The sequence below is a fragment of the Pleuronectes platessa genome, chromosome 1 (genome assembly GCF_947347685.1).
Source record: "Pleuronectes platessa chromosome 1, fPlePla1.1, whole genome shotgun sequence".
In the NCBI taxonomy this organism is placed as follows: domain Eukaryota; kingdom Metazoa; phylum Chordata; class Actinopteri; order Pleuronectiformes; family Pleuronectidae; genus Pleuronectes; species Pleuronectes platessa.
Window position 1 is genome coordinate 7,379,512 of NC_070626.1, and position 27,190 is coordinate 7,406,701.

The following is a 27,190-nucleotide window of genomic DNA, read 5'->3' on the forward strand; positions in this document are numbered from 1 at the left end:
TGTTGTAAGGTTTAGCAGCATTGCATAGAGAAGTCCACTGAATGATCCCAGATCAGTGTGTCAATAAAATATGAGGGTAGATATGCAATCAGTGACTAAGTGTATGACTGGGTGAGTTTCAGTAGATCCATCTCCAGCTGGATGTGATGTGTGTGTAGTGAGAACACTCGTCCTCCTGGTGTATAACCCTCAGGAGCTGCCACGCGTCCTTCTCACCTCTCACAATAAAAAACAAACATGGGTCAGACATGGAACCAGTGTCCTCAAACCCAGAGAGGCGGATGATCTGACATGATGAAAAAAAAAGAAGAAGCAGGAAGTGAACATGCTTATGACATTGGAGTGTCAGCTTTCACACAATCCAAGAGAGAAGGACAAGACAAGGTTAAATAACTGTGCATTTCTTCAAAACCATGAAATAAAGCGTAAAAACGGAATTGATCAGAAATTATACACATCATGATCAGTAGACTTTTCTCTCTCTCTCTTTCTCTCTCTCTCTCTCTTTCTCTCTCGCTCTCTCTCTCTCTCGCTCTCTCGCTCTCTGCCACACACAGACATGCTTTTCTGAAGTGATTGACAGTGATATCCCTCCTTCGCTGAATTACAAATATTCAGTTAGCCTATCCATCTAATATGACTAAAAGTAATAATTTAAACTGAAAATTGGTTCCCTTCAAGGCAGTGGATGATAACTGGAGATAAGTTGCAATTTGTGTGTGTCAGGGCTGTTCTCACCCATATTGCACGCCTACCCGTCGGTTGATAAAAGAGCTGACAGCCCTTTGTTCCTCTGCACTTTTGGCATCTCAAATAAATCTAAAACTCTTTCTTTGAATTGGCTTTTCTTTCGTTTTCCTTCTTTGCAAATTCATCTCGTCTGGGTCTTTGTCCTTGAAAATTATCTTGCACCTGCACACCAAGCTTATTTCACCCGTATTAAAAACATATTTTTGTAAACTGGTATTCTTGCAATGTTTCTGTTGCGACGATGGGCCAGAAGGCAGCATCCACAGGTCAGTCCTCAGCAAAAATCCTCTTTGATCTAAAAAATCTGCTGCATCGACCCTGGAGTGACATCACCAGGTCAGGTGATCCGCCTCATAAACCGACCATCTTTGCTTGGCAATGGCTGTGTCCCAGGGAGAGAAAGACCATGAGGGCATCAGTGTGGGTCCAACTTAAACGGGTCAACTCAGTGTCAGGAAACTATCCTTCTGCTGATTGTGATAAGAGTTGATGTTGGATTATGATTTTGAAAATAAGGGATCAGTTAATTTTTTCTTCTAATGTCAATTTTATCCATTTACGTCTTTGTTTGTTTGTTTTAAAATAAGTGCAAACTCCCGATCCAAGTGTGGTATATGACACTTTTGCTGTCAGCACCTAACAACCTAATAACTATGTGTCCAGGAACATACATACTTTTAATGGATGCGACTGTGTGTTCCGCAATTAATTGTATATGTGAAGACTGTTTTTCACGTCATCATCACGGTAGATGATAAAACAGTCTCAAAGTGTGCTATTTATTGGGGAACACCGAATTACATACACGCAACCCACCTGCTCAAAAAGTGAATACTCTACGTCTGTGGTGACTTGTAAATTGTATAAAGCAATAACAAGCTCAAGGCCATAGTTTACTGTTTAGTGCCGGTGTGCTGGGGTCACGGGCTGAAGGCCAGCTGTTGTACATCACTGTTAGTATACTACATCTGTGTTTCTGATATTGTTGCAGTTGAGGGCTTATGTGAAAAAAAATACATGTATCTACACATAACCAGGAAAATGAACACCTAATAAGTCAAAAAACATTAAAGATGTATGGCCCTTTAGGTTGTTTTGCTCTGTGTCAACTCAAAGTCATCCACTGTCCACTGTGTCATCAGAAGGGCACCTATTATAGGGTCTAACTCCAAGCTGGGGTCAGTGCACTCACAGTATAACATACTGATAGGAACGAAGGCTAATCATGAAGCAGGGCATTAAGAAGTACAGTATGGTCTGAATGGGAACATTAGCTGAATGTACATTTATCGTTCTGAGGAGTCAGTGTGAACAGCTCTATAATGCCGTCTGTGGCTATGGAGGAGTTTCCTGACGCCTGAGAAAATCTCGGCCTACAGGCCACAGTTGTATTTTCTTTGACCAAGAGCCTTCATTAGGCCGAGTGTGGGGTTCAAGAGAGAGGTGTTAACCAGGCAAGAAAATGGAACAGATAATCCAGGAGATCTTTCTTTAGGTGATGAACCAAATTAGGGACTACAATCATGACACCCTGCATTGATTTGTACCACTATGTGTCTTCTTTGACTTTGCTCCTCATTTGGCTGCAGAAGCTTCTTTTTTTATAAATGAAAACAATTTACCACAGAAGCGTGAACGTCTAAGTTTGAAATTATTCTTTTAGTTTGTACCAACTGTCTCTACTGCCGCCAGTGACTGCTCAGGAATGAGCAGATTTAAATTCAAAGCAAACAGATAACAAAACCTTTAGCAGCCATTTCAACCCACTATAAAACCAGTCATGGTTACTATCTATGAAAGAGCAAGGTGACATCTTTGAATTGGGCTTTGGACTGTTGGTGGGACAAGAAAAGCAAAGAAAGGCAGCATGTATTCACAACTGACAGGCTGGAACTATAGTGTATGTTTGGTATTTTTGCCCTGAAAAATAAAAAAATGTTTAATCGATATCTTATTATTTGGTTATTAATCATATTTAACTTGAAATCAATCAGTCTGGTTCAATCTGAATCTACCTACTAATTCCATAAAAGTCTCTCTGTCTGTTTATGTGGAACACATATCTCATTAACCGCTCATCTAATCAGCTTCACACTTGGCAAGACTATTGTAAATGACCTGGAGGAAGGAATGTAGTGCAGAATCTGGGGGAGGGTCAGTGTGCCTTTAGTCTGATGATCGAGTTGAACATGTCTTCTTCTAGGTCCTCATTCGAACCACAGCAGCGGATTGCAACGTAAAGACTGCGGCCAATTATATCTGTCACCGCCAGATTGTTTACATGATTTCATGATTTTCAGTTCATCATATCGGACTGACACAACATTTACTGGTGCCGATCTCTGTCATTGGCAACACCAATCACAACTTCCTTTCCTCATTAGCATGTTGTCTTCAGAGTAAAAGCACATCGCCGTTTTGCTGCTGTAAAGCTTTGTGTCGAGCTGAGTTGGTAATAGGTGTCACTTGCTCAACAGCTGAAATAGCCGACATGCAATATATGAAAAACTGTTTACTAAATCATTCAAAGTTATATATAACAAAAAACTATGGTTCAGCAAATTAAGTTTCATTTTAGGTAAAAACATTGACGGTAAAATCTTCATTGCAGATTCACCAGGTAGGATGAACCCAAAGTTTTCTCACTTTACTTTGCACCACTGACTGTTTATAAAAAACCTCTACACACAATGTTCTGCACACAGACAATAAAGTGGTGACAGTTTATTGTAACAGCCACTGCACTAGTTAATTTAAATAATACTTTGTTGTCCATATGCGTCTATCCTACGTCACTCACTAACTCATCAATCTGCCCACCAGTGGCCATTAGAGGACACTGCAGCGTCTCTAGTGTCTTCGCTGTGGGAGCGGATCAGTTCCTCTCTGCCATTGCAGCTACGTTGAGGTGAGGATGAAGCGTCCTTGTTTTCAACCCGATTAACTGACCTTGATACAATGATTAGCTGCGTCTGACAGCATGACAGCACAAAATGAGACTCAACATGCATTTCAAAGCTGTAAAAACTTAATTAAACAGAGATGTAACCTGGGATATCTCTGGTATTGAATTTATTAATTCCAGCACTGCAGCTATTAATGTTTAAAAACTGCGTTCAGCCATATTGCTTTAATTTCCAACTTGAGCTTCCCCCATGTCTCATGTACCACTGTTGACCCTGTTACATTAAATCAGTTTAATTCATCAACTCAGCGGTACACAGAGGGTGGCCTCAGCTTTCACATCATTCTCCTCATCTCTGCATACAAACCGACAGCTTGCACACATGCTCTATAACACAAATACACACACACTCTCACTCCTCCTTGTTTACCTTCCTTTTCATGAACTTTGTTTGTTATTTACCTCCTTCCTTAAAATTTTTCTTCTCTTTCTAGTTCATGGGCACGGAAAAAAAGAAAAAGAAACAACACCGCGGCCGCAGAAATCCGGGGATGTTTTTTTTTCTTCCTAAGACTAATTGAGAGTCTTTTGCTATTCATTGGGGCAAGGGAGCGAGGGCAGCAAGGGAGGCAATCTTATGCAGATCACATTGAAGGGCTTCATTACCTACGAGCCAGCTACTTTTTTGTTCTCCCTCAAGGGAAGAGTGAGAGAGAGCATTAGCTTAGCAACAGCGAGAGAGCGATGGCGAGAAAAGGAAAGGGGGAGCGAGGGAGGGAGAAGTACAGAGAGGGAGAAAAAAGTGTGTACAAGAGGGAAAGTGGGAGAGAGAGAGGGAAAGAGAGAGAGAGAGTGACAAAGAGTGCGTCTCTGTGGACTACACAGGGGAGCAGGGACAAATTACTCCTGAACAACAGCAACTTTAAAGTGGCAAGGTGGCTGTATATGCTAACATGTTGGATATATGTGCTGTAGTACATATGTGCACTCATATCCACTTTTGCATGTGTGTTCATGAGCTATGCATTCATTCACATATACATGTGTACGTATATCTGCCTGCAATAAAGCCTCAGGAGGCTTTAAAGGGCTTATATTACTGTATCTAGACCCATGACTGATGATATTACATACATAATTCAGAGGTACATTGGATAATAAATAACATATGATGAATAAGTCATACACATTTGTGTGTGTGTGATGATGAACTGACTGTTTGGTTGTGCGTGTTTGATGCGATTTTGTGTTTTCTCTCCTCAAACAAAATGTATTTTTGGGGAATACCTGTGTTACCATTTTTATTCCAATGCGGGCGATGTAATGCCTGAGTGTGGAACAAAGAGAAGTTGAATTACCAGTGATTTTCTTCTATCAGCAGCTGCTAGAGCCACGAGCAGGGAAGAAGAATGGATGCACACAAAGAAAAAGGAGTCGCTGGGTTAGTGACATGTGACGAGTATCATAGACACAAACAGAGGTGAATAAAAAAAGAAAGCCTATAACACCCACAAACACAGGAACCTACACAGATGCACAAGTGCAGATGCTGTAGCCAAATGAGGTGGGATAGATCGGAGGAGCAGGTTATTTACAGAGAAACTCCAGCATGTCAGTTAAATCCTTTCAGCCTCGGAGGCCTGTCCTATCCCCATTTAGCAAGGCCACAGCAAAGGGCAGGTTGGCATGTGCGCTTTCTGGCAGTTAGACAGGCCTAAGAGAGTCAGAGCCTTGGCCAGGTTCACTGCACTGACCCCCTCTGACCCCCGCTCAGCCTGTGAGCCACCCACCACCATCACCACAGCCCCGGTCTGCCACGTCCCTGCCCAACCCAGGAGCCTGGTCGTCAGATGTGCCCCAGCCCGGCACTGGCCCAGCTACAGCCCAGCTGCCCACTATGTTAAAGGGCCAAGGGCCCCCTGCCACTCGGTCCATCTGCCAAGCTCCAGACCAGAGTCTAGGATCAGAGAAGAGAGAGCCACAAACACCAGACACTCACGCTTTTAGCTCTCTGCTCAAAGCTCAACAGAGAAATGCAAGATAAAAGATGCACTATAAATGTGCTTCTTCCACTCATGTGGGTTGCTGTGACCCTGAAATACTGCCAGGGTTTAGACAAACTAAACTGCATTAAATGCATTCACACTCAGTCTTTCCAGAATATGTTCAAGATTTAATACCGAGATCAGCAAAGTACAATCATATTTTTAGGTTTATCTAGGAAAGGGATTTTTATAGAACATCTGGCCCAAGTGGAGCATGAAATGCTCTCAAAATAGCTCAACTTCTCTGTATTGATCTGAAAAATGGTGAAAGTAAGAGAAGAGTAATACAAATCAGCAAAAGATGGATGGATGGATTAATATATGGATAGATAGATAGATAGATAGATAGATAGATAGATAGATAGATAGATAGATAGATAGATAGACATAGAGACACACACAGAGGGTTTCATGCTTTGATGAAACACACAGTCGTACTTAACAATGTTATCCTTCATGAAGGATTATAAAACTATGCAGATATTAAGTCACCAGCGATCACAGTGAGCTTTCTGCTGTTTGAATGTTAGAAGCATGAGACGATCAGCTCTGATACAGGTCTGCGTCGCGCTCATTTCCATACGTCCCCCTTTGATCAAGTCTGCTCATTTATCGTCCAAATCTGTGATGACAAGCCTTTACTTATTTTCCCAGCTGCCGGTGGTGATGAGAGTGTAATCAGAAACATCATTAAGGCCCCACATAGACGACGGAGCCTGTTAGTCCTGTTACCCACACCCATAATAACTCTGAAAATGCAAATCAGCTCCAGGTAATCTATTAATGTCACTTCAGTTTTATGTCTGCACTCCAATTTAGCCGATCTTGACACATTTGGCGAGGATCCGCGTATCCGTACAGGTACTCATTCTGGTCGGGTTTCAGAGAGCACGGCCCTCGCGAAGGGGAGACGGGCCATCTGTCTACACGCCTGTTTATTAATCGCCCCGATAATGAAGCTCACTCACAGCCCAACGCTCCAGGGGCATCTCTCGCACGAGTTTAATCCGCCACAACAACTTTCAGCAAGTTGGTTTCGCAGCGTTGCAATTATTGTCATTTGCAACCCCACCTCCCCCAGTGCACGGAGGAGGGACTAGCGACCTGCTCCTAATTACCTGAGGCGTCACTTCAAGACTTTGTTATTTCCAACTACATCACAACCCCCTTGTTAGCTGCAGAAGGGTAGCAGAGCATTCCAGCATATGGTCGACGAACATAAGGTGTAAATCTCTCAGCCTGTAGTGGCCTTAAAGTCCAAGACCCCAATAACGTGGAAACAGGATCCATGAATCCTGTGAGATCTGTGCAATTAATGCAAATGAATTACAATTTAATTCTTGGCTAGGACTGCACAAACAAGCCACATACTAGCTTTTAAGAGGTACATCAAATATTCACTTTATTAAGAGGGTTGATAATGATTTGGCTTTTTATCCTTCAATTAAAAGAGGGATCATATGCTCCTGTATCTGCCCTGAAGATTAGAATTGGAAGAAATTAAACAACCTCTGGATTCGAAGACATTGAAAAAAATACTGCATATTATTAAAGATGCACAAATTAAAATGCATTACTTTTTGTATTATAATAAAATGTTACGAACCAGTATTTTAAACAATTCTAAATGTATGAGCTGCAGTTAGCTAATTGTGTTTTCTTGCATAAAGACGAATACAGACCATAGAGTGAAAATGTATGTGTATATTTATATATATATACATATTATATCTATATATAATATATATATATATATTATTGCTAACATATTCACCAGATAGCCAAAGCATCATAATTGAATATGTTAGTGGATGGGACATGGGCCAAACCAAATTTTTTAAGTGCATGTTAAATAAATGTTTCATTTAAGGTCATTCTTATCACAATGATAAATGTCAAAGCTCTCATTATTTAAGGATGTTTGGTTTTAATTTGTTATTTGATGAGTGAAAAGACAGGATTGACGGTTGAGACATGTGATTGGTCCGCGAGACCAGATACCGTTGCAGTGTTCCCCAATTGATACATTGCAGACTCTGGTTCCAAATGCAAAAGATGGCAGCGTGCAAACAGGATATTTTGGTTTCATTTGTGAAGATGGGTTGTCCTTCTTTATGTAGAGTCTATGATTCACAAAAGTAATCTAAATTGTGTGTTAGATTGTTCCACTGCCCACGTGAACGTGCCAAAACTCTATCGGCTTAAAAAAAAACATATTCTAAAAGTGAACATTTGCTGGATGGATCTTTTTTACCCCTTGACCAGAGCACGACAGAAATACCAATTCAAACAGAGCAGCCACAAATCTTAAGCCTTACACCGGATCATTACAGTAATAAGATCACATTCTGGGCCTCTCTCCTGCAGCACAGCCACCACCTCTGCTCTCCACTTCCTCTCATCGCTGCACTGTACTTTGAGAGATGATCCACTAAACAATCAAAGCGGTGGTCACCTTCATTTTCATCCATTTGGGGCAATGAAAGTCAGAGAAAAGTCAGAGAAAGCCACACGTCTTATCCGACTGGCCCTTTTAAAGGAGGAACAAAAGGTCTTTCTCCTTCATTTCCCATTAACCTCTATGCTCCTCCGCACACAGGAAACGTGGTGACCTCAGCGGCCCATGTCACATATCTCATCCGGCTGTAGGGACCGTTTCCTATGGGGGATGGGGACATTCAATGAGGGGGGGGGTTTCTATCTAGCCGTAGTCCTTGACAGATAAAACGTGGGTGTTGATATTGTCCCTGGTCTCACTGATACCAGGCGGATACATGCTTGATAAGTACGGAGCTGCTAAGACATTGATGAAGTCTGGAGTGGAACTGACAAGCTCTGTAAGGGGATAACATCGTCAGGAGAACCAGCCTGTTACGGTGCGGATTAGATTTTTTGATTATTCGATGCAGGTGGGTTCTCGCCGAGCAGGAATACATCAGCATACTCAGCCCTGTCTGAACTCAATACCAGATGTAATGCAGCATTTCATAGCATGTGCCATAATTACATTTTAATGCTTCCCCGTTCCTCGCCGCTGTGGAGATTTGCTCATACGCAGGCAACTTCAACAACATCCGTTTATTTTACGCTCCCTTTCCTCTGGACTTTATTAGTTATCCACTGCTCAGCACACTTCCGCTAATCCACTGAGTCCTGAGCACATTCTCATTTCAGCGCGATAAAGATGAAACACCACTGTAAAGGAACCCGTGATTTATGAATACGAGGAGAGAGACACGAATGACTTACTGTGGGTTTGGCCAGAGCCTCTTATTCTCCCCATAATTCCACAGCACAAGAGGGAAGCTAGTTGCTAAAAGAAAAGCCTTTCAACCAAACAACTGAGCATTCGTGAATGTTTAATTAATCAGTAGTGACAAAAGGGAACAACAGTCAACAAAGAGATTTTGATTTCCATTTCTTATGCAGTATTCCCACTGGCAAATCACAGACTGCTGTCAGCTACCACTTCCCTGTCTAGCCCATCACTGTGGCTGTCCCTGCACTGCACAGACGAAACCCTTCGGAGAGCTAAAGTACATTCCAACCGAATCCACATCTATGAGCTGCAAGGATCAAGCAACAGAGCTCCGACACCAAGAGTTCACTGTCATTCTGTGTTTACATGGATAGTTTTGCATTGTGTTTTGTATCTTTTTGCTCGCACCCGCAGCCGCCGCCAATAACAACCAGCGACATCGATCATGACAATCTGAGGCAAGTCGCTGTTACGTCGAGGAGCTGAATCGGAGGGTGCATCCCACAGATGGGATTTAGGGAACAGATTCCATTACGTAGCTAGCACCATCTGCCCTAGCATGTTTTGTCAGCTTCGTGACAGGTAACAAGAGGAAGCTCAATGAGGAAACACAATAACAAGTGCTTGTCGCCCAACAACAGACCCTGGTACCCTCGCTCAACTCCTCCAATGTCAAAACGGCATAAAGACACTCTTTGATCTCCTTCCCGCTACTGATGGAAACATTTTCTACAAGACTCCTGCTGCTCTGGGGTCAGTGCCAGTGTAAAAAAAAATAAACAGTGTACTGATCCCCTTGCAGGCCTCTGCCTATTCTACATGAGCTAGACGTTTGAATTGTGTGATCAACACACACTGGTCATTTAAATACATGGATGCGATATGAATGTGAATATATGAATACATTAGCATACAGTGAAACAGAAAGTGTTTGCAGTGGTTTGTGTAGCAGTCTGTAGGAGCTTGTAGAGCGATAGCTCGCGGCAATTAGCATCAGTCGGTGTCATCAAGCTCAGTGACAGGGTGGTGCTAACAATTTGTGTTGTGAATGCAAACCTTTTATGTGCTTTTATTTGGCTTCTTCCGCTTCCTCAATAATTATACTAAAAATACTCTAACTAAAGACTTGGCATGCCCATGTTTATACAGTGAGGTACATTAAGCTGCGTGAGGCTTAATTCATTCTTCAGCGTCACAGCTACACGCCATAGTTGTGTGTAGGTGTGCGTGAGTCATGCTGCAATTACACAGCAGCAACGCTAGTGGCTGTAGAGTTTCTATGCTGGTGTTGAGTGTCTTCTTGCTTCAGGTCCACTTATTTACAAATTCTCTGGCGTCTCTGTCAGAACAATAGAGAATGTTACTAAGTGGATCGTGGTGAAGTTGGAGATGAAAGATGTTCAAGAGCAATTACTTTTTCTTAAAGAACTGCAACGAAGAACAGTCATTTCTGTACATTTGTCAACTCAATTAAAAAATGGCGGCGAGTCTGCCTGAAGCGTGATGCTACCAAGCGGACCAATCACAGCTCTTGCCGTCTGCGTCGCCGCAATGTGTAGTTATGTTTTTGGGGAGGTGCATGTCAGGGTACAGCATAGAGCTCTGGGTAGGGCAGCTTCGACACAGCAACATGAAATTCGGCTTTGGGAAGAATAAATGTTCAACGCCCAATTGTATATTCTTTATACTAAATAAGGTAGTCGACAGTGGTTTCTATTGCTAGTCCCAATGGTCTACAGATTTTGCCATCAATAAAATATTACAGTCTGGGCCTTCTAAACTCTCCATGAATAATACTTGATCCTAGTCATCGCACTGCACTCATGAAAATGTAAAGAATGCAATAAAAAAAACATATTCCCCAATGGTCTACATCATAAGGCAGCATAACCCTTGACCCATACAAAGAGGAAAATAGCATTTTGTTGTGCTTGCCAGAAGTGCCAGTGTTGTATCTACATATGCTGATGTTGCTGTAGCATGTCTGAAATGTGCTCATTCTGCTTTTTTCACCCCCTGCACAACTCGAGTTGTGTGTGAAGAGCAGTAGGAGCATTTCCTGCTCGCCGGGTGTTGTGAGTATTTTTATCTTACAACACACAGATTGTGTGGCTCGTGTTGTGCATGTTGTCAGTTAGACATCTTTGTGTTTGTAGTGGATGTAACATTTGCATCGCGCGGCCGTGCTAAGCGCGTGCTGACTCGAAGTTGCAGCACTGAGCTATGGGTGAAGTTCCAGTGATTTGATTGGATTTATCATTCGTGTATTTTCATTTGCGGAGACACTCGTAGCGGGCCGGCTTGTAAATAGGCGTGCTCATTTCCTGTCATTCTTATTCACTCATTATTTTTATGCAGTAGCCCATTATAGATCTGCCGTCTCAGGAATCTCACACACTGATGAGCGCTGCGTGCGGCGTGGACCAGAATTTAAGCTTGTCTATTGTGACTCACCAACAGCAGACATTTCCGGAATGGCAGCTCTGTACGGGCCTTCGATGAACTGAGGGGGATTGTCATTTATGTCCTGGACTTTGATAATGAACTCGGACGGTGGCTCCAAGGGCTCGTCTGTATCGGCATTAACAACCTGGGCGGTCAGTGTGTACTCGGCCTTCTCCTCGCGGTCCAGCCTCTTCATGGCGTGGATGTCGCCGGTTAACTCGTTGATGGCAAAGATGGTGCCTGCGCCCTCGCCCGCCAGGACATACTTGATGTTCTTGCCGCCCACATCCAAGTCTGTGTGTAGCTGCAATGGAGAGACAAAGTAACAGAATTAAGTTTAAAGGTGCAGCAGAGTCAGTTTGATTCCACTGTGTAAACAGAAAAAAAAAAAGAGGGTGGGGGGGATGTAATTAATGCAACTTGATAAGCTCAGCACATTCTGGAAGCTCTCGCCGTGTAAATGCAGATATACATTTGCAATATGACTGCAATGTGTTGTTTTTTGCTGCTGTGCGCTGTGGCAACTAGTGTAGCAGGGATACTAAACGTGCCTCGACATAGCCTACACTTTGCTAAATGAGGCCCGGTGGGGACAATAACTTTATAAGTAGCACAGGAAATGGACCTTAGCCTACATTGTTCCTTGTTTTACGTCGCAAATACATCATAGAAAACACACAATGTGGGGGGATATTGCTCCCTACAGTCGGAAATTCACAGAACCAAGATGCTAGACGTGTACTGAATGTGCATTCCACAACACGGCAGGAAAAGAGAAGTATCAGAATCCATGAAAAATTAAAGAGGAATCTGTGAGCACAGTGGTTCATGCTCACGAATAACTAGCCCCACAGTTACTGGACTAAACTGCATGTTCCTCATTATTTTTGTAATTACAGTTCCATTAGTTCACTAAAGCTGCATTACGTGCTAGGCTGACTGGCTGGCTCCCACTCGCCACATGGGCTGAGTATAACTAATGAGTCTTACAATGCTACACGAGGCCGAGGAAACATCTGTGGACAAAAGAACGGGCAAAAACCTTCTGCCGTTTCAAGCTTAAGAGGTAAATTGGAAGGGCAGGAGATACAATGGTGCGAAAGAAAGAGGTCATAGAACAAAAGAAGCACCAGGGCTCCGCGATGTGAAGCTGAGGACCTTGCTTTCTATTTACATGAACAGAGAGAGAGAGAGCACTTCTTTCACTGTAAGTCACCTTTCATATAAGCCTCTTGATCCCCAAGGTGAGTGACTTTCAGAGCAGAGGAGAGAGGCACCGAGCACAGCAAGCAGAACATTTACAGATCCAACGATGTGCAGTGTAGCTGTGACACAGCTGGCAGCCGTCCTCTCCTCAGCTCCGATTTTTGTTAATATACGCGGCTCTCATAAACACACACACACACACGCATGCAGGCACACGCACACACGGCCGAGGCATTCATCAAAACATCTGTATTCAGCAGCTTTAATTTCATTTCCTGCCTCAGTCTTTCAGCAGCGATTCCTGTGGGAGCGTGGCAAGGGTGCAGAGTGGCAAGGTAAAAATCTGTCGGTGAAAATCCCGACCTCTAAACCCCCCGCAATGTTTTTATAAGCCGCCTTTTATGCATATACCGTCTCTGAGGTGTTGTTTGCAGACACTGACAAAGCACATTCACTTAAATTGTCACACCTTGCACTTTTGTTTTCCTAATTGTGCCATCATTTCACATGAATGATGCAGCTCATTAACACAAATGCCTCGCAACATCCTGCACACTGAGAAACTCTTTAAATGAGCTCAAATTAATGATGGTCTGTCATTGAGTTTTTTTTTTATCCTATGTTGTGACTTCTTGTGTGTGGCGGTGTGCCCGCGGCTCGGCATTACAGTACATGACAGCATGGGGCTGGTTTCCCTCTAAGAGTTCCGACTTGACAACTTCAGCTTGCATATTGGTTTTGGTTGCACCATATATCACGCAGGGAATATTTTAGCGAGGCAGCTACAATTTAATCCTGGTGTGCTTGGCACTGACACGCCACTACTTCACTTGACTCTAACGCTGTCAGGGGAGGTCACGCTACAAAGCCAAAGTCTTAAAACGTGTCAAAACAGGTATGAACATCTTTATTCTGGATCTTTGGCTCAAGGTCAGAATGAACTGACAGGAGTGTTTAAACACCTGCACTTCCATGGCAACGAGCAAACTAAACATGCAGATGAGGAGTTTGCATTACAATCAAAAGCTTCAGGGAAAAGTCGGCCTTATGTTGCGGACTGTTTTCAAGGTCAGTAGAGAACATCGTGCACATTTATGTTGATGTAGTTACATAAGCATATACATGCGAATGAATAAGTGTGTGCATTTCAAAATTAAATGTTAAATGTCACCTTGAATTAAAATAATTTAGTTAATTTTGGTCTGACTATGAGTATAAATCAGTATATTAATATATATATATATATATAAATATATTAATTGGGTTGTACTATTGCCTGGTAGGGTCTCAGCTAGACTGTGTCGCCCTCTATTAACCCATCACTAAATTTAATTCTGTTTGTAAAATATATGTTCAGTCCGACTCAATATGCTTTAAAGCTTGCTAACAGCTTCATAATGGAGTACAGATACAAATGAAGACTAATGCACACGAAAATAAATGGTAAAAGTGAACCAACAAAAAACGCTAAAATATATGACAAACCCTAAAAATAAAAAAGTACAGCAGCTTAGAAAGAAAGAAAAAAGCCTGCTTCGCCGGGACTGAGGGTTCATTCAAGTCCGTCAAAGCGACCAGACCATGTAATGCCTTATAAATTAGTAATTTCACCACTCCTCACGACCACACCAGAGGCCTCCTGCAACTTCTCAGTATAGGCTTGATTTTGTCCCTTATACCCTGCGCCATAGATCACTACGCACAGAGCAGCAATAGATCATCTGGGCACAGAGCAGCATGCTACTTTATAATGCTTAATTTATGTAAAGTTAGGATGTAAAGTCATGAAATCAAGTGTTGAAACTGTAACATTTAACTGCAAGGATAAACACAGGGGGAGGAAGAGCTGCCTGCGACGGACAGTGACAGTAAGCTGGTGCATTATTTCTGTCTTATATTTTCCATGGAAAGAATCAAGACTTCATCACTGTACATACAATTAAAATAGCTGTTATCATTAGGGCTGCACTATTAAAAACAGAACCCACACTAGGAAACTGCACAAAGGACTCTGTCACTGTGTCTGGAATTTTACAGGCATTGTGGACCGCTCTAACATTTCTTATTATAATTAAGTAAGTACATTGCATAGCTGTCTGGGTATAAGCCACGGAGCATTCTAGCTGACACCTTAACAAAAACTGTAGGTGGATGAATACACCTTCCTGCTGCAAAAAATAAAAAAAATAAAAGGAAAATTGGCACACTGTGTGCTTTCTTTTCAAAACGAAAAGTCAAACATTCAATCATCACTTTGCTGGAAAGTGGCACTTTAAGTCCACATTCCAGGAAAGTTAAGGTGAGTCGACTGTAACCAGCTGCAGCTCCCAACACCGATGTCTCCCCTAAATGCCCTGGTCACCCACTTCTTAGACAGCCCGTGCACTGGAGCACACACACAGTCATCACAGAGTACAATTACTGACGGGAGCGGGGGGGTTAAAGGAAGTCTGTCACAGGTCCCTGTCATTAGCTAAGTTGCCTGGGCAACTAAAACATCACCGACAATCAGTGACATTGACAGTGACATTCAGGAAACGGGCCCATAATGGATAACAACATAGTGTGCTCGTGATGATTATGTGCTACAATGCAGAGTGGAGCCACAAAACATCAATAGAGTATTTTGAGCAGAGTGAAGGCTCTTTAGACCCAGGGGTCATTGCACAGCCAGTTCTGTTTTGTCCTGACTGGTGGAGAGAGCGACACCTGGAAAATAATTGAAATGTTGCCCATGTTGTGCAGTTTCATTCTAGTTGTGACCAATGTTAAGAGTGATTGCATTATTTCATGAATGCAGACAGAGGCTATCATAAAGAAGTAATAAAACCATCAGTGAGTGCAGTGTGTGTGTGTGTGTGTGTGTATATATATATAAATATATATATACACACAGACTCAAGGAAAGTTATTATGACTTAGTCGCTGCGCTCTGCCTGTTGAAAAGAAAAAACATCCATATATTTTGAGGCTGCAGCTCAGGAGGATGAGGAGAGCCTTGGCAGACTGAAGAAATGATCCCATGGCAGTACTTTGCAGTGCTCCCTGCTCGGTGCCAGTCCTGTTGTGTGCATGCCCCCGCTCACATGGACGTTTACACACTCGCACGCACCTCTACTTGTCAGCTACAACGCCCAATCAGGGGCTGCATGGGACTGCCTATCCTGTCAGCGGAGGAGGAAATGTGTCAGTCCCCACTGAAGAACAGCTTTTATGGCAATCACTCGAACAATCACCGTGTCCTAATGAGGAAGGTTCCATAAATTCCACTCCCCACCACCACCACCACCACCATTGCCATCACCAGAACCACCACATCGAACCTGGGTTCCACATGGTTAATGTAGCCCTACAGAAGGGAACTAATGATTATGCTCCTTGTCAGGGTAAATGTTGGATAGGACATGTTCTCCTCCTATGTATGTACTGGAGGAGGCAAGGGAGACGGAAGCGGGAGCGAGGGGGAGGACATGTTGTCACTGTGATGCAGCTTGTCAGCTCCTGTCTTCTAGAACAGACTGCACAGAGTACGTCGGACTGCCCTCTCCCCAAATCGGCCTCAGATAGCCCTTGATAGGGGTCAGAGATGACTTCTCTCCAGAGATCACTAATCTTAGGAAAACTCAGTTAGTGATGAAGTGATATATTCTCTATTTGATTCACGGCACCAGTACTACAGCGTGAAAAGACACTATTGCAAGTGCTGCCTTCAAAATTCAACTTCAGAACAAAAGTGCTGTCAGCAAAATGTACTGAAGCCATCACATGTAATACTCGTCCTGCAGAGTAATGGCCTCTGTGACTCATGTGTTATTACATGTGACATTACAAGTTTGTTAACGCTGATGCAACAACGTGTAAGCTGCTTTGTCTGGATAATGATGACTTTTTCTTAAAAGTAACAAGCACCCGTGAGAATAACGGTGTGGAGTAAAGAGTGCAGTGTTCCCCTCTGAAATGCAGGGGTAAGAGTACAAGGATATACAAGTGCAAGTAGTTATTTAAAATACTTGAATATGTAGTTGCTTTCCAACATTGTTATTTATAATAAGACAGTGTGTAAAACTAGATGACATTTACTGTAGCGAATTATGTAGAGTGGCAGAGACATACTGTAGAGCAGCATGAAAATGTGCTGTAAAATGCATCACTGTGTGGACTCTAAATGTCATGTTTAGCACTATCCCGATGTGGCGGATATGACAGGTTTGTTTAACCTAGGTTGCATGACCAGACCAGACTGGGAGGGAAATGTCTTGTTAACCATTAAATATGCAGCAGGCTGCGTGTTGTTATGTAAAATGTATGGGGACCCCTAGGCCGCACGCTGCATGGAATGGTTTACACAGCACCCTTTGGAACAGCCAGATGTTGACCTTCTTCTTCTCTGTTCGGTCCCTTTATTATGGCTCGGCTCCTCATCTGGTCAGTGTGACCCAGTCTCACAGTGAGCCCCTAAAAAAAGTCATTTAAGAGGGCTTCATTTCGCAATGAGGGATCAACAAGGGCTAATTCATTGCCAAAACTGATAAAATTAGAGCAACCATTTTTTCTCTCTTTCCATCTGTACACCCTCAGGCAACCGCAGCCTAAATAGTTACTCTAGATAGATTCAAACATGTCTACGAATGAAGAGTGGCTTCCTCCCGTTCGCTGGATTTCGACTCTGTTAATTACACCTACATGAATAATCTGTAATTCTAAATATTGCAATAACATTTTGAATGTACGGAACAGATGGTGCGATGCATGATATATGATACTCTTAGCTATTCTTGGGAACATTTTCCCTGCAGTCTGTCTCATGGCGCGTAGCATTTTATCAAATTGGACCGAAAAGTTCCCTTCTGGTGCGAGCCACAACAGACCTTACTGGAGGAAGCCATATAATGAACGTCCATGTCGCTGTTAAAAAAAGAAATTCATTCAGAAATAGTGTAGCCTTAATTTTTCATCACACAAATAAGGCCAATTGTAAAGGTGTTAGCGTAATGCTGATGTAGCCCTAAGATTAATTAATCTTTACTTCTCTCGTGAGCTAATATAGATTTTTCTCAACTCAGTTAAAATAATACTTCTCCTGCAGCTTCCACGTAAGAATAAAATCCACGGGGATTCGTGGGCATACGCTGCAATGGAACAATAATCAATACAGCTGTCCTGTGAGGTCAGACCCAGTATTCATGGAGGCCAAAAAAGGGAGAAAGAGAGCCTTGCATGTTTTCCTCTTCATTTATTGTCAGTGCAGATCCTGGGAGAGAGATGGTGTCATGACCCACATACAAGCCAAGGTGATGGTTTGTAATTGGAGCCAGCGCCACTTGGAAAAGGCACCGTAATTACAATCAGCACCGAGACTCCCAGCATTGTGCCTCCTCCACACGGCTTCTGCGAACCGAATCATCAGCAGGCTTTTGCCTTCTGCTTCCATTCGGTTTTATTTTCTCCTTGGACAATCGCAAATTAATGAGACAAACAACAAACGAGACAATTTGCACTGGATTTGTGTGCTATCTGCACCAAGGTCAATCAGGGCTAATGTGCGCGCTGTCCATCCCTGCACTTTGAGCAATGGCACACGTGCTGCATTCACAGCCACCGGCGCGTTATTGCTTGTGGAGAATCAGTCAAAGCAGCTACCTTTGGTAGATATACAAGAGGGCAACACAATTAGATTTAGCCACCCATGAAAAGCCCTTTGTTTGTGGGTGTGGATGCACAGGAGGACGCATTTTAATCACGGGAGGATTCAGTGTCCCTGCAGAGAGAGAATAGGAAAGTAGGAAAATAAAACATAGAGGCTTTCAGCTACATCAGCTCTCACTTCGAGAATGAACTATTGTATGCAAGCTACCTCCAGTATAGATTTTCACCACATGCCCATTACAGCCTGTTGTAAGAACGAGAGAGCATTACATATTCAGTCTGTTCATTGTCGGGTGCCCGATACAGCCCTCAACTCCAAAAAGCAAAGGTAGATTAAAAGAAACGAACAAACATGACTTCTGAGTGGATGGGCCCGATTCACGGCAGCTCTGCATGTATCCTGTGAAGAGCTCCAGAATTAAGCCTCTCCGAGAACAATCTTCGATGGGAGGAAAAACAAACAAACAAATAGGAAAGAGGGAAATAAACGTCCCAAACAGTAAAGACAGAGAGCCGTGAACGAGTGTAAATGATCTCAGCCACGGGGGCTGTGGTGCGCACGCTGCGTGTTAAATAGAGGGAGATTTTTTTGCATTAACCTCGACTACTGTCATTACCCTACCTGTGGGCCCCGGACTCATCGGTATACACAGCGTGCCGGGGGCGGGTGGGTGCGGAGGGGCACAAAACAAAACAAGCTTAATCAAGGAGCACAACAGTTTTCTCTTTCTTCTGTGCGGCTGACCTAATCAAATCAAGGAATGAGATTGATTTCACGAGGTGCAGATGGATCCCGTAGTAAGTCTAATTCACTGTGCCAGCCCTCCACTATGATGTGTATTTTCTCGGTCCAGATGGTGCTCGGGTTTGTAATTCATATTTCAACATTTTACTCTCCCCCCCCCCCCCCCCCCCCCTTCTCTGCTCTGCCCCCTCCCTTCCTCACGCACTCTTTATTTCACTCGCTCGGTATGCTGGTGGTTTTACCAGTGTGAGCGTTGATGTGAGTATTAACACAAACTGTGGCTGTCAAACATGTGACCCTGTGATCTTGTTAAATGTCACAAACAGCACATGCCGACGGGTAAGTTTCATGGTCAAAGTGTTGGAGCTCATGTGTGGGAAAGTAAAGCAGGAAACGGGGGTTGGAGCTACTGTGGGAAGTGTTTGCTAGAACATTTGAAAGTAGCACTACTGGAAGAAGAACTCAGATTCTTTACTTTATTAAAGAAGTTTACAAAAAATATAAATATGTACAGGGTACCCCAACTCTGTCAATGAGTCAGGGGTTTGTTAATGTGCAGATGTACTAATGTAAAACTTTTATATATCATAATTAGTCATATAAGATTTGATTTTGACATATTATGCGGTTGGTGTTGCAATTATTGAAGTCAAGTGGACAGTTCAGAGAAATCTGTTGAAACACAACAGATTTAAACACGATTTAAAAAGCAAATTTTGAATCATTCAAATATTCCATTACAAGTAAACGTTAAATTTGAAATTTATTCTTCGAGATAAAGAAGTATCATCAGCTAAATATAAGGTACTCAGGACAGCCCTGTACCTTGTAGCTTTGCTTTTATCCCTGTCAAACAGTGAGAAACACCAGAGACAGTTCATGTGAAATCATCTACATTTGTTCCCATATGCAGGAGCACAGATTAACATCCCCTGTGAACTTTTGATAAAGTCAACTTTAATTACAGTCATTAAAACAATTCTTAGCAATCCCCGCAGGGGATTGAAAATAACATTCCGATTTTCTTTGACTTCCTATAGGTTTCAAGAGGTGTTTCATACCAAGAATATATAGACATGCACACAATTTTCCATAATTGGAAGACATGCCGTGTTGGAGCCATTATTTGGGGCCTATTCCTGCATACTAATGCAGATGTGCTCCACAGTGCCTGTTCGAGCTGTCAAAGTCATTGTCCTCTACCTGAGGAGCCCTGCAAATTAGCCAGATTCAATGCCAAGTGCCACTGCTGGAGAGGCATGCATTGTTGCTGTTGAAAAGTGCAGGTGTACAGCAAGTTTTTCTGTACTGAGACTTGAATAATGGACTCTGGCAGCTTTGGCTAAACGCCTTTGTGTGCTTTATAGCAATTCTCCACTTTAGGTCTTTTTTCAGGTTGGGACTGCAGGCTATAGCACTATTATACTAAAGGGTAATGTTCAATTCATTTCGATCACTCAGATTTGTAAGTTTGATTGCCATGACATCTAGAGCCAGATTGATATGCAGGGGATTGACATAAAAAACAAACAAACAAACAAGACCTTGACCTGTATGTTTGATAGCAGCTCTGATCTCATCTGCAGCAGGATTAGCAGCTTGTAGCAGCGTCTGCTCTGACTCCGAGCGGCTTCGCATGTACAGTATCTGCCTCAGTGTTTCCACATTTAAAGCCAGCTCATTCCTCTCAACAGCTTTTAATAGGCAGGTATTGGAAAACCGTTTTTTCTCGGGCCTAAGAACAAAAGTCAGTATAAATGAGGGCTTCATTGGCTATATTAATAATCATCTGTGCCTTCTCCTTTGAGAGGCCTGTGATATCGAGTATCATTAGACATGCAAATAACAGCTCCATTTTCCCCGTCCCTGGGATTAGGAAGGAAAGAGAGAAAAATGAAGAAGAGGCATGGCTGTGGCAGAAACAATTAAGTCGTCCTCTTCGCGGAAGCATTTGGCAGCCGGCTTCAGACTGGTAAGGGGGGGGGGGGGGGGGGGGGTCCTTTTGGCGAGGCAGCGACGTCAACACGCTTGTCTGAGCGAATGTGCAATTGCCGCCGAGCATCGCTTTAAGATGTCAGATCACCTTGGAGTGGACGGCTGCTACAAGCACAAGCACTCTTTCTGTGTGTCATGATGCCACTATACGTGTTTCACACTCTGTCTCTGGAACACAGGCCCGGAGATGGAGGGTGAGGCGCGGGGGGGGGGGGGGGGGGGGTGGAGGCAGGAGGGAGAACAAAGGAACAAGGAGCAGGCAAAAAGTAGACAAGGGAGAGGAGAGAGTCGTCTCTGTTGTCTCGCGCGGCGGACAGCGATGACATGCTCCTTTTATCCCTTCCCTCAACCCACATGGACGACCATGGAGTGCATTACCATGTCACTTAGAGACCAGCTCCCCCCAGTCTCCCTCTGCCACATTAGACAAATATCCCGGGCCTCCCTCACTTACATAATCGCATCCTTTGGCTGAAAAAGGCTCGACTTTTACAGCCCGTTGCACCACTCCGATTGCACAAAAAGCAAGAGGTGATCAGAAGTGATGGAGCATCAGAAGTGATATCAAAGCCGTCATGAAGTGCCACACTGGAGACGGAGTACAACCAAATATTTTCATACACTGAAGTTAAAGTCATTTACTTCCCCCCTCGGTGCCTGGAAAGGGGGGAGTGGGCCTGGAAATTGCCTCTCATAACCCATTTCCCTGATTCCCTTGTTACCTTCACCTCATCTCAGAGTTACCTGCATCTTCACACTCCTTTCACATCACATAACAAAGATACCAGAGCCGGGGAAAAAAATCAATCTTTGTCTGTTAAAAGGTTAGCTAAAGAAAAAAAAGTAAGCAGGTTAGGTCTAGAGGGTATTAGAGCTGTAAGATGCAACGACGGAATTAAAGTGGCCTTTTTAAGACCAATAAAAACAGGTAGTCTCTCCGTCAGCCTATAAAAGAGGGAGGAGAAAAAGAAATCACTAAACATGTCAAATCTCCAAATCTCACTTAAGATGAAAGCATGTGGCCTGCTGAGCTCAGTCCATCAACCTGGAGACAAAGACACATTCTAAGTCAGAAAGAGACAAGAAGTCCAAAGTGACTCCCTGAGATGCTCACGTCTCGTCGTATCTTTCTCTTTCGCTCCCTTTCCCTCTTTATCACTCTGTTCCTCCTCTCCTGCTCTCGCTCCGTGTTTTTCTGGAATCGCCCGTCAGTAATGTCAACAGAGATTTCACGGCACAGTGCCGGTGCATCAGCCGGGCTCACATTTCCCCTACCTGTGATTTACATCAGAGGAGCGGCTCATGGGGATTTTCCATGCCGCCGAATCGGAGAGGAGCGGCTGTGGGAGTTATGACGGTGGTGAAGGGGATGATGGGTGCGCGGGGCGGAGGGGGTGGTGGAGCCAGTACCCTGGGGCTTGACAGAATAAGGCACTCTAACAATGGTGCTGCGGACCACCCGGCTGAGAGATGCTTTTACTGCAAAGAGAAGCTGCATGACTGCATTCAGGTACTGCTCCGTAAATGTCAGCATGCTCCCGACACAGCACACAGGTCGGAGTGGGTGCCACCACAGTTTGGAAGAAAAGGACACGCGTGTGCAGGGCAGCTGTCATGATTACATGTCTCACAGACATTTAAATTGACATGTGTAATGTTTTTGAAAGCCTGGCAGATTTTAATGTTGTTGTTTATTTTTCGAATTCATGTTGTGCGTAAACAAACACCACCTTAAGCAACATGTCGGGTCAGAAATCAAATATTTTATGCTTATCAGCACAGACTTGAAGGGCTTGTCTTATACAAATGTAACAATTTAATAAATTATATTCTGTACATTTGGTAAAACAACTATAAGGTATGTCTTTACTATTGTTTTTGCTTCTTTCTCTGCAATAACGACAGATAATAAAAATAGTGGCATCTATTGCACTTCTGAGCAGGATCTCTGACATGTGGCTCTCTCTGAGGTTTCTATCTTTTTTCCCTTGTTTATGTTTTTTTGGGGGGGGTTGTTTTTCTTTACTCTTGTCAAGGATTAAGGGCAGAGGACGTCACACATTATTACACCCTATGAGACAAATTGTGATTTGTGAATATGGCAGTACAAATAATATTTGATTGATTGATAGAAAGGCAAAATATAGAGGGTGACATAATGCCAGATCCACTTTTTTATGAAATAACCCCAAAGAAACTATTTTCCCTTTTCACAGGGAATCTAGAAAAATACATCTAAATCTGAGTCTCTCCACTTGATGCTAAATTACTCCTGAAACAACTACAACGCAAATTCCCCCACCCTCCAGACAAGGGGTGAAGTTGCTCTTCAAGTAGAACATACACTCTGTTGTATACTGTATGCTGAATATAAATATCTATATTAAGAGCAATTTGTACAAAAGATCATGTTCTGGAAAACTCAGCGTAGAGAGAAGGAGAAAACACGCAAAACAAAATGTGCCATGTAATACACAAGTTAATTGTGGTTTTAAATGCAGTAATTTGTAAATTCTGTATTTCTAAAGATGCAGTAAATTGGTGTAAGGATGTGTTGAGAATACTAACTAGAGGCAGCGAGTCACAGACAGTCATCCGCTCCTAACGGGAGTTAAGTGTCTGTAGTAGTGTCAGACCTGCTGTGCCTTTGTCTGTGCTGAGTTGATTAAGATGAATAGCATTGCTCTTTATGCATTTCGAGCTGGATGGAAATCAGAACCATAATGAAAACATGAGCCTGATCAAAGATACGTGCAGTCATGTTCATCCATGCAGATGGTGTCGGTTGGATTCACTCAGGTTTGTAAATATCTATCTCTGAGTTTTGGGACAGATTGAAATTGTGTTTGTGATAAACACTGAAATGAAAACAATTGCACACAAACAAAAAAAGAATCAAGAGCAAAATCTATTTCAGGAAACAATACTCCACTTATTTTTGAATAATCCTCAGAAAGTTCAGATATAAAACATCACTAAGATCATAACAGAAAACATTTTAACTCATAATTTAATCAACAGCTCCACATAGAAATGATGATATAGTTTGAGACCTTCATGCCTTCATGAAAAACAGTTTAATATCTATATATTTTTACTCTAAACTAATGTCTGCCTCTTATGTGATATGTATCCCATATGTCCGTCCCCTGCATTATGTTATTTTTTTCATTGCACAAAATAATTGCTTATTTGCACAACTTGCTGCTCACAGCATACCGAGCCAGTTGACTTGTGTACTTGCTCTCATGGTGTTGGTGATTAGTGTTTTACTGAATATTCTCCTATACTTTCTATACAGTCTATGGTACGGTCAGAATTATCAACCACTAATGAACCACAGTGTTTTTTTTCCGTTTACATGTCCATTCGTTTTTGTTGTCCTCTTACCTATACCTGTATGCCTATTTCTATTTAAGTACTTACAGCAATATTAAACCATAGTCACATTTATTTTATGTGTTCACACACATGTTGAATCCCAACTTGTGGGTTTTGCCTGTGCAGCCAACAGGGGAGGACACGGTTAAGTGAGAATGTGTGGCGATGTTTGTCATGTCCGGTAATAACAAGTCAGGACGCAGCGTGGGTTTGACATCAGTCTCTCACAATGAGACCTGAGAGTCAGCAGACGTTTGAAGGAAGTCAGCGTTACTACAACCACTCATTTCTGGAAAGACACAGTGGAGCTTGCTAGGAAGGCAGTCAGTATTGTGTGTGTGTAGGTGTATGTGTGTGTGTGTGTGTGTGTCTGTGTGTGAATTAATGTGTGCATACTTGCTGTCTTTTGTGTATATGACAAGATATGTGCTTGCTAAAATTGGTGGAAGAAGCAGGCTGCATTGTCCATAGGTTTGTGTGTGTTTGTGTGTGTGTGTGTGTGTGTGTGTGTGTTTGTGTGAATGAATATGTGCATACTTGCTGTCTTGTGTGTATATGACAAGATATGTGTGTGCATCCTTGCTTACTAAAATTGGTGGAAGACTATGCACTGTGCATAGGTTTGTATGTGTGCGTGTGTGTGTGTGTGTGTGTGTGTGTGTGTGTGTGTGTGTGTATGTTTGTCTGTGCTGACTAGTAGATGGATGCTGGCTGTCACACCTGCCTGACTTTGTTCCTGCCAGATGCGGTGGGGTCACAGGGAAAGCGCCCAAATACTCATCAATCTCAACCATTGTCCAACATTCTTTCGGCTGCAGAAACAGCTTCCAATATCCATTTAGCCGCTCCAGATGCTGGCAAAACTGCTTACAGCCACAGAAACGGGGTGGCCAGACCTATTGACCTGCACTGCTGGTACGGGTGGATGAAAAAAAAAAACACTGTACGTCACAGGACCAGGAATAATGTGAGACAGAGCTTGTGACAGATTAAAACGTTTAAGTTTGTGTTTGCTCCATAGGGTCGTCGGCGTCATTAGGCTGGCAGTGAAAGCGAAATTGAATTTGGTGGCATCCCCAGAGGGAGCTGTCGAGTGTGATGCTGCGAGCAAGTCAAGGTGTACTCCGCCGCAGCCTCACGTCTTTTCATTTAATAACGTGGAAGCCAAATGGAGGAGCTTTGGAGTCACATTGGAGGGTGAGGAGGAGGGAGAAGGACACAGGTATGAAACCAAAACCATCAGCACGTCATTGCCGACCAGCTCCAGCTGAATTCCTGAAGGATACAAAGTTTGGCCGCACATCCAAGAGCCAGGTAACGTGCGCCGCTCCGGTCACTTTGCCTTTGTGAACACACCAGACTCAACTGCATTTGAAATACACTCCTGGCCTCATACAAGTGTCACAAAGAGAAGCCAGAAAAGTAATTTCCATCATTCTGGCTCGTACCGAGCTTTTGCAGCTCCCTCGACAGGGAGAAAGCACTTGAGTAGCCAATCCGCTAATGGGAGGGAGAGAAAGGAAGATAGAGTGTAAACCTGTCAAATAAATGTCTTCCTGCTGGGGTCTTGCTTTGTATCGCAAAAAAATAAGGTTATTTGATGAGTTTGGGGTGATTGATATATTTATGGAAGAATATGTAGTATTGGACTCAGAAGAAATGTCTGATGATGCTCCGGGGTAAAGACAAGCCAGTGTAATGACTGTGAGTGACGCTGTGGGTCACACAGTCGTTCTCCAGAAAGATGTTTTCCTGCCGCAGCACATCGTTTCTTTAACATGGCGTTGCAATGTGCTAAAAGTAAAAGTGTGAAAATCCAGCTCCCTCACACTCTCCCCCTCACTCTGTCTCAGCCACATCTCCTTCGGTGTCTTTTCTACATTTTCACCCCTCAGCCTTTTTTCCTGCATTTTCTTTAATTCCCCCTGTCCTCTTCTGGGCCTCCTGAGGGTACGGAATAATGTACACAAAAATAACAAACAGGAAACGGGAGGAGCGTCGGTGTTGTTTACGGGAGGGAAGTGTGAAAAAAGAAAGAGAGTATAGGGGAAAGAAGATATAGAAAAGGGAAGAAATAATCACAGCGTGCGCTTCCATCCCTGCACCCATTTTAATTGCAAAGAAATCAGAAAGCTGTGAGAATTGCCCTCAGTATGCAGATGCACTTTGATGCTGTCACTCACACGGCATGGGGCTTTTGGTTAGGCCTTGTCGGGTGCACTTGAGGCTCATGACCACACTTGGGGACCAGGAGCCATTAAAATCCAGAGCATCTCTAGCCCTCCCTCGGCTTCTCTTCGTCTCTTTGCCACCCTCCCTCTCACAACTAGGTAACCCACGGTGAGAGACTTGATTCTGAAGGTAACGCGGCTTACGACGACTGCTAGTAATGAGGAAAGGGGGGGGGAGTGTCAGAGATGAAGATTGGTTTTACTAAATATAAAATTCATGCACATAGCGAAGGAAACCAGCATGACTTCCTCTCTCAAGTAACAGTCCATGTCGTAAATGCTTAAATGCATTTACACAAGACAGCAGCAGATCTAGAATTTTTTTTAAATCAGGGGCCATAAAGGGGCCACAACTTACACAGAGGGTTTAATTTTATGTCCAACATCCATACAGAATATCGGATTCAGTAAGGTGGCCGTTCCTTATTAACTGTTACCGCTGTAGTTTTGAGTGAAGCCACACATGATTGCATATATTTGGAAAATTGTTCCCAGATTAAGCACATTGTGTTCTTTACAATACCACTGATAGACCAGGAGCACTTAATACACCAATCAGATGGAAACAAATAAATCAGAAGA

General features: G+C 43.1%; 1 protein-coding gene across 1 annotated transcript in view; it reads right to left on the reverse strand.

Annotated features, from left to right (window-relative positions):
- Nucleotides 1-27,190, reverse strand: part of cdh8 (cadherin 8) — an 86,916-nt gene that overhangs the window by 44,009 nt on the left and 15,717 nt on the right. Inside the window, exon 2 of the mRNA XM_053419625.1 lies at nt 11,414-11,708. Within this exon, the coding sequence (XP_053275600.1) occupies nt 11,414-11,708 (295 nt within the window). The remainder of the gene's footprint in view (nt 1-11,413; nt 11,709-27,190) is intronic.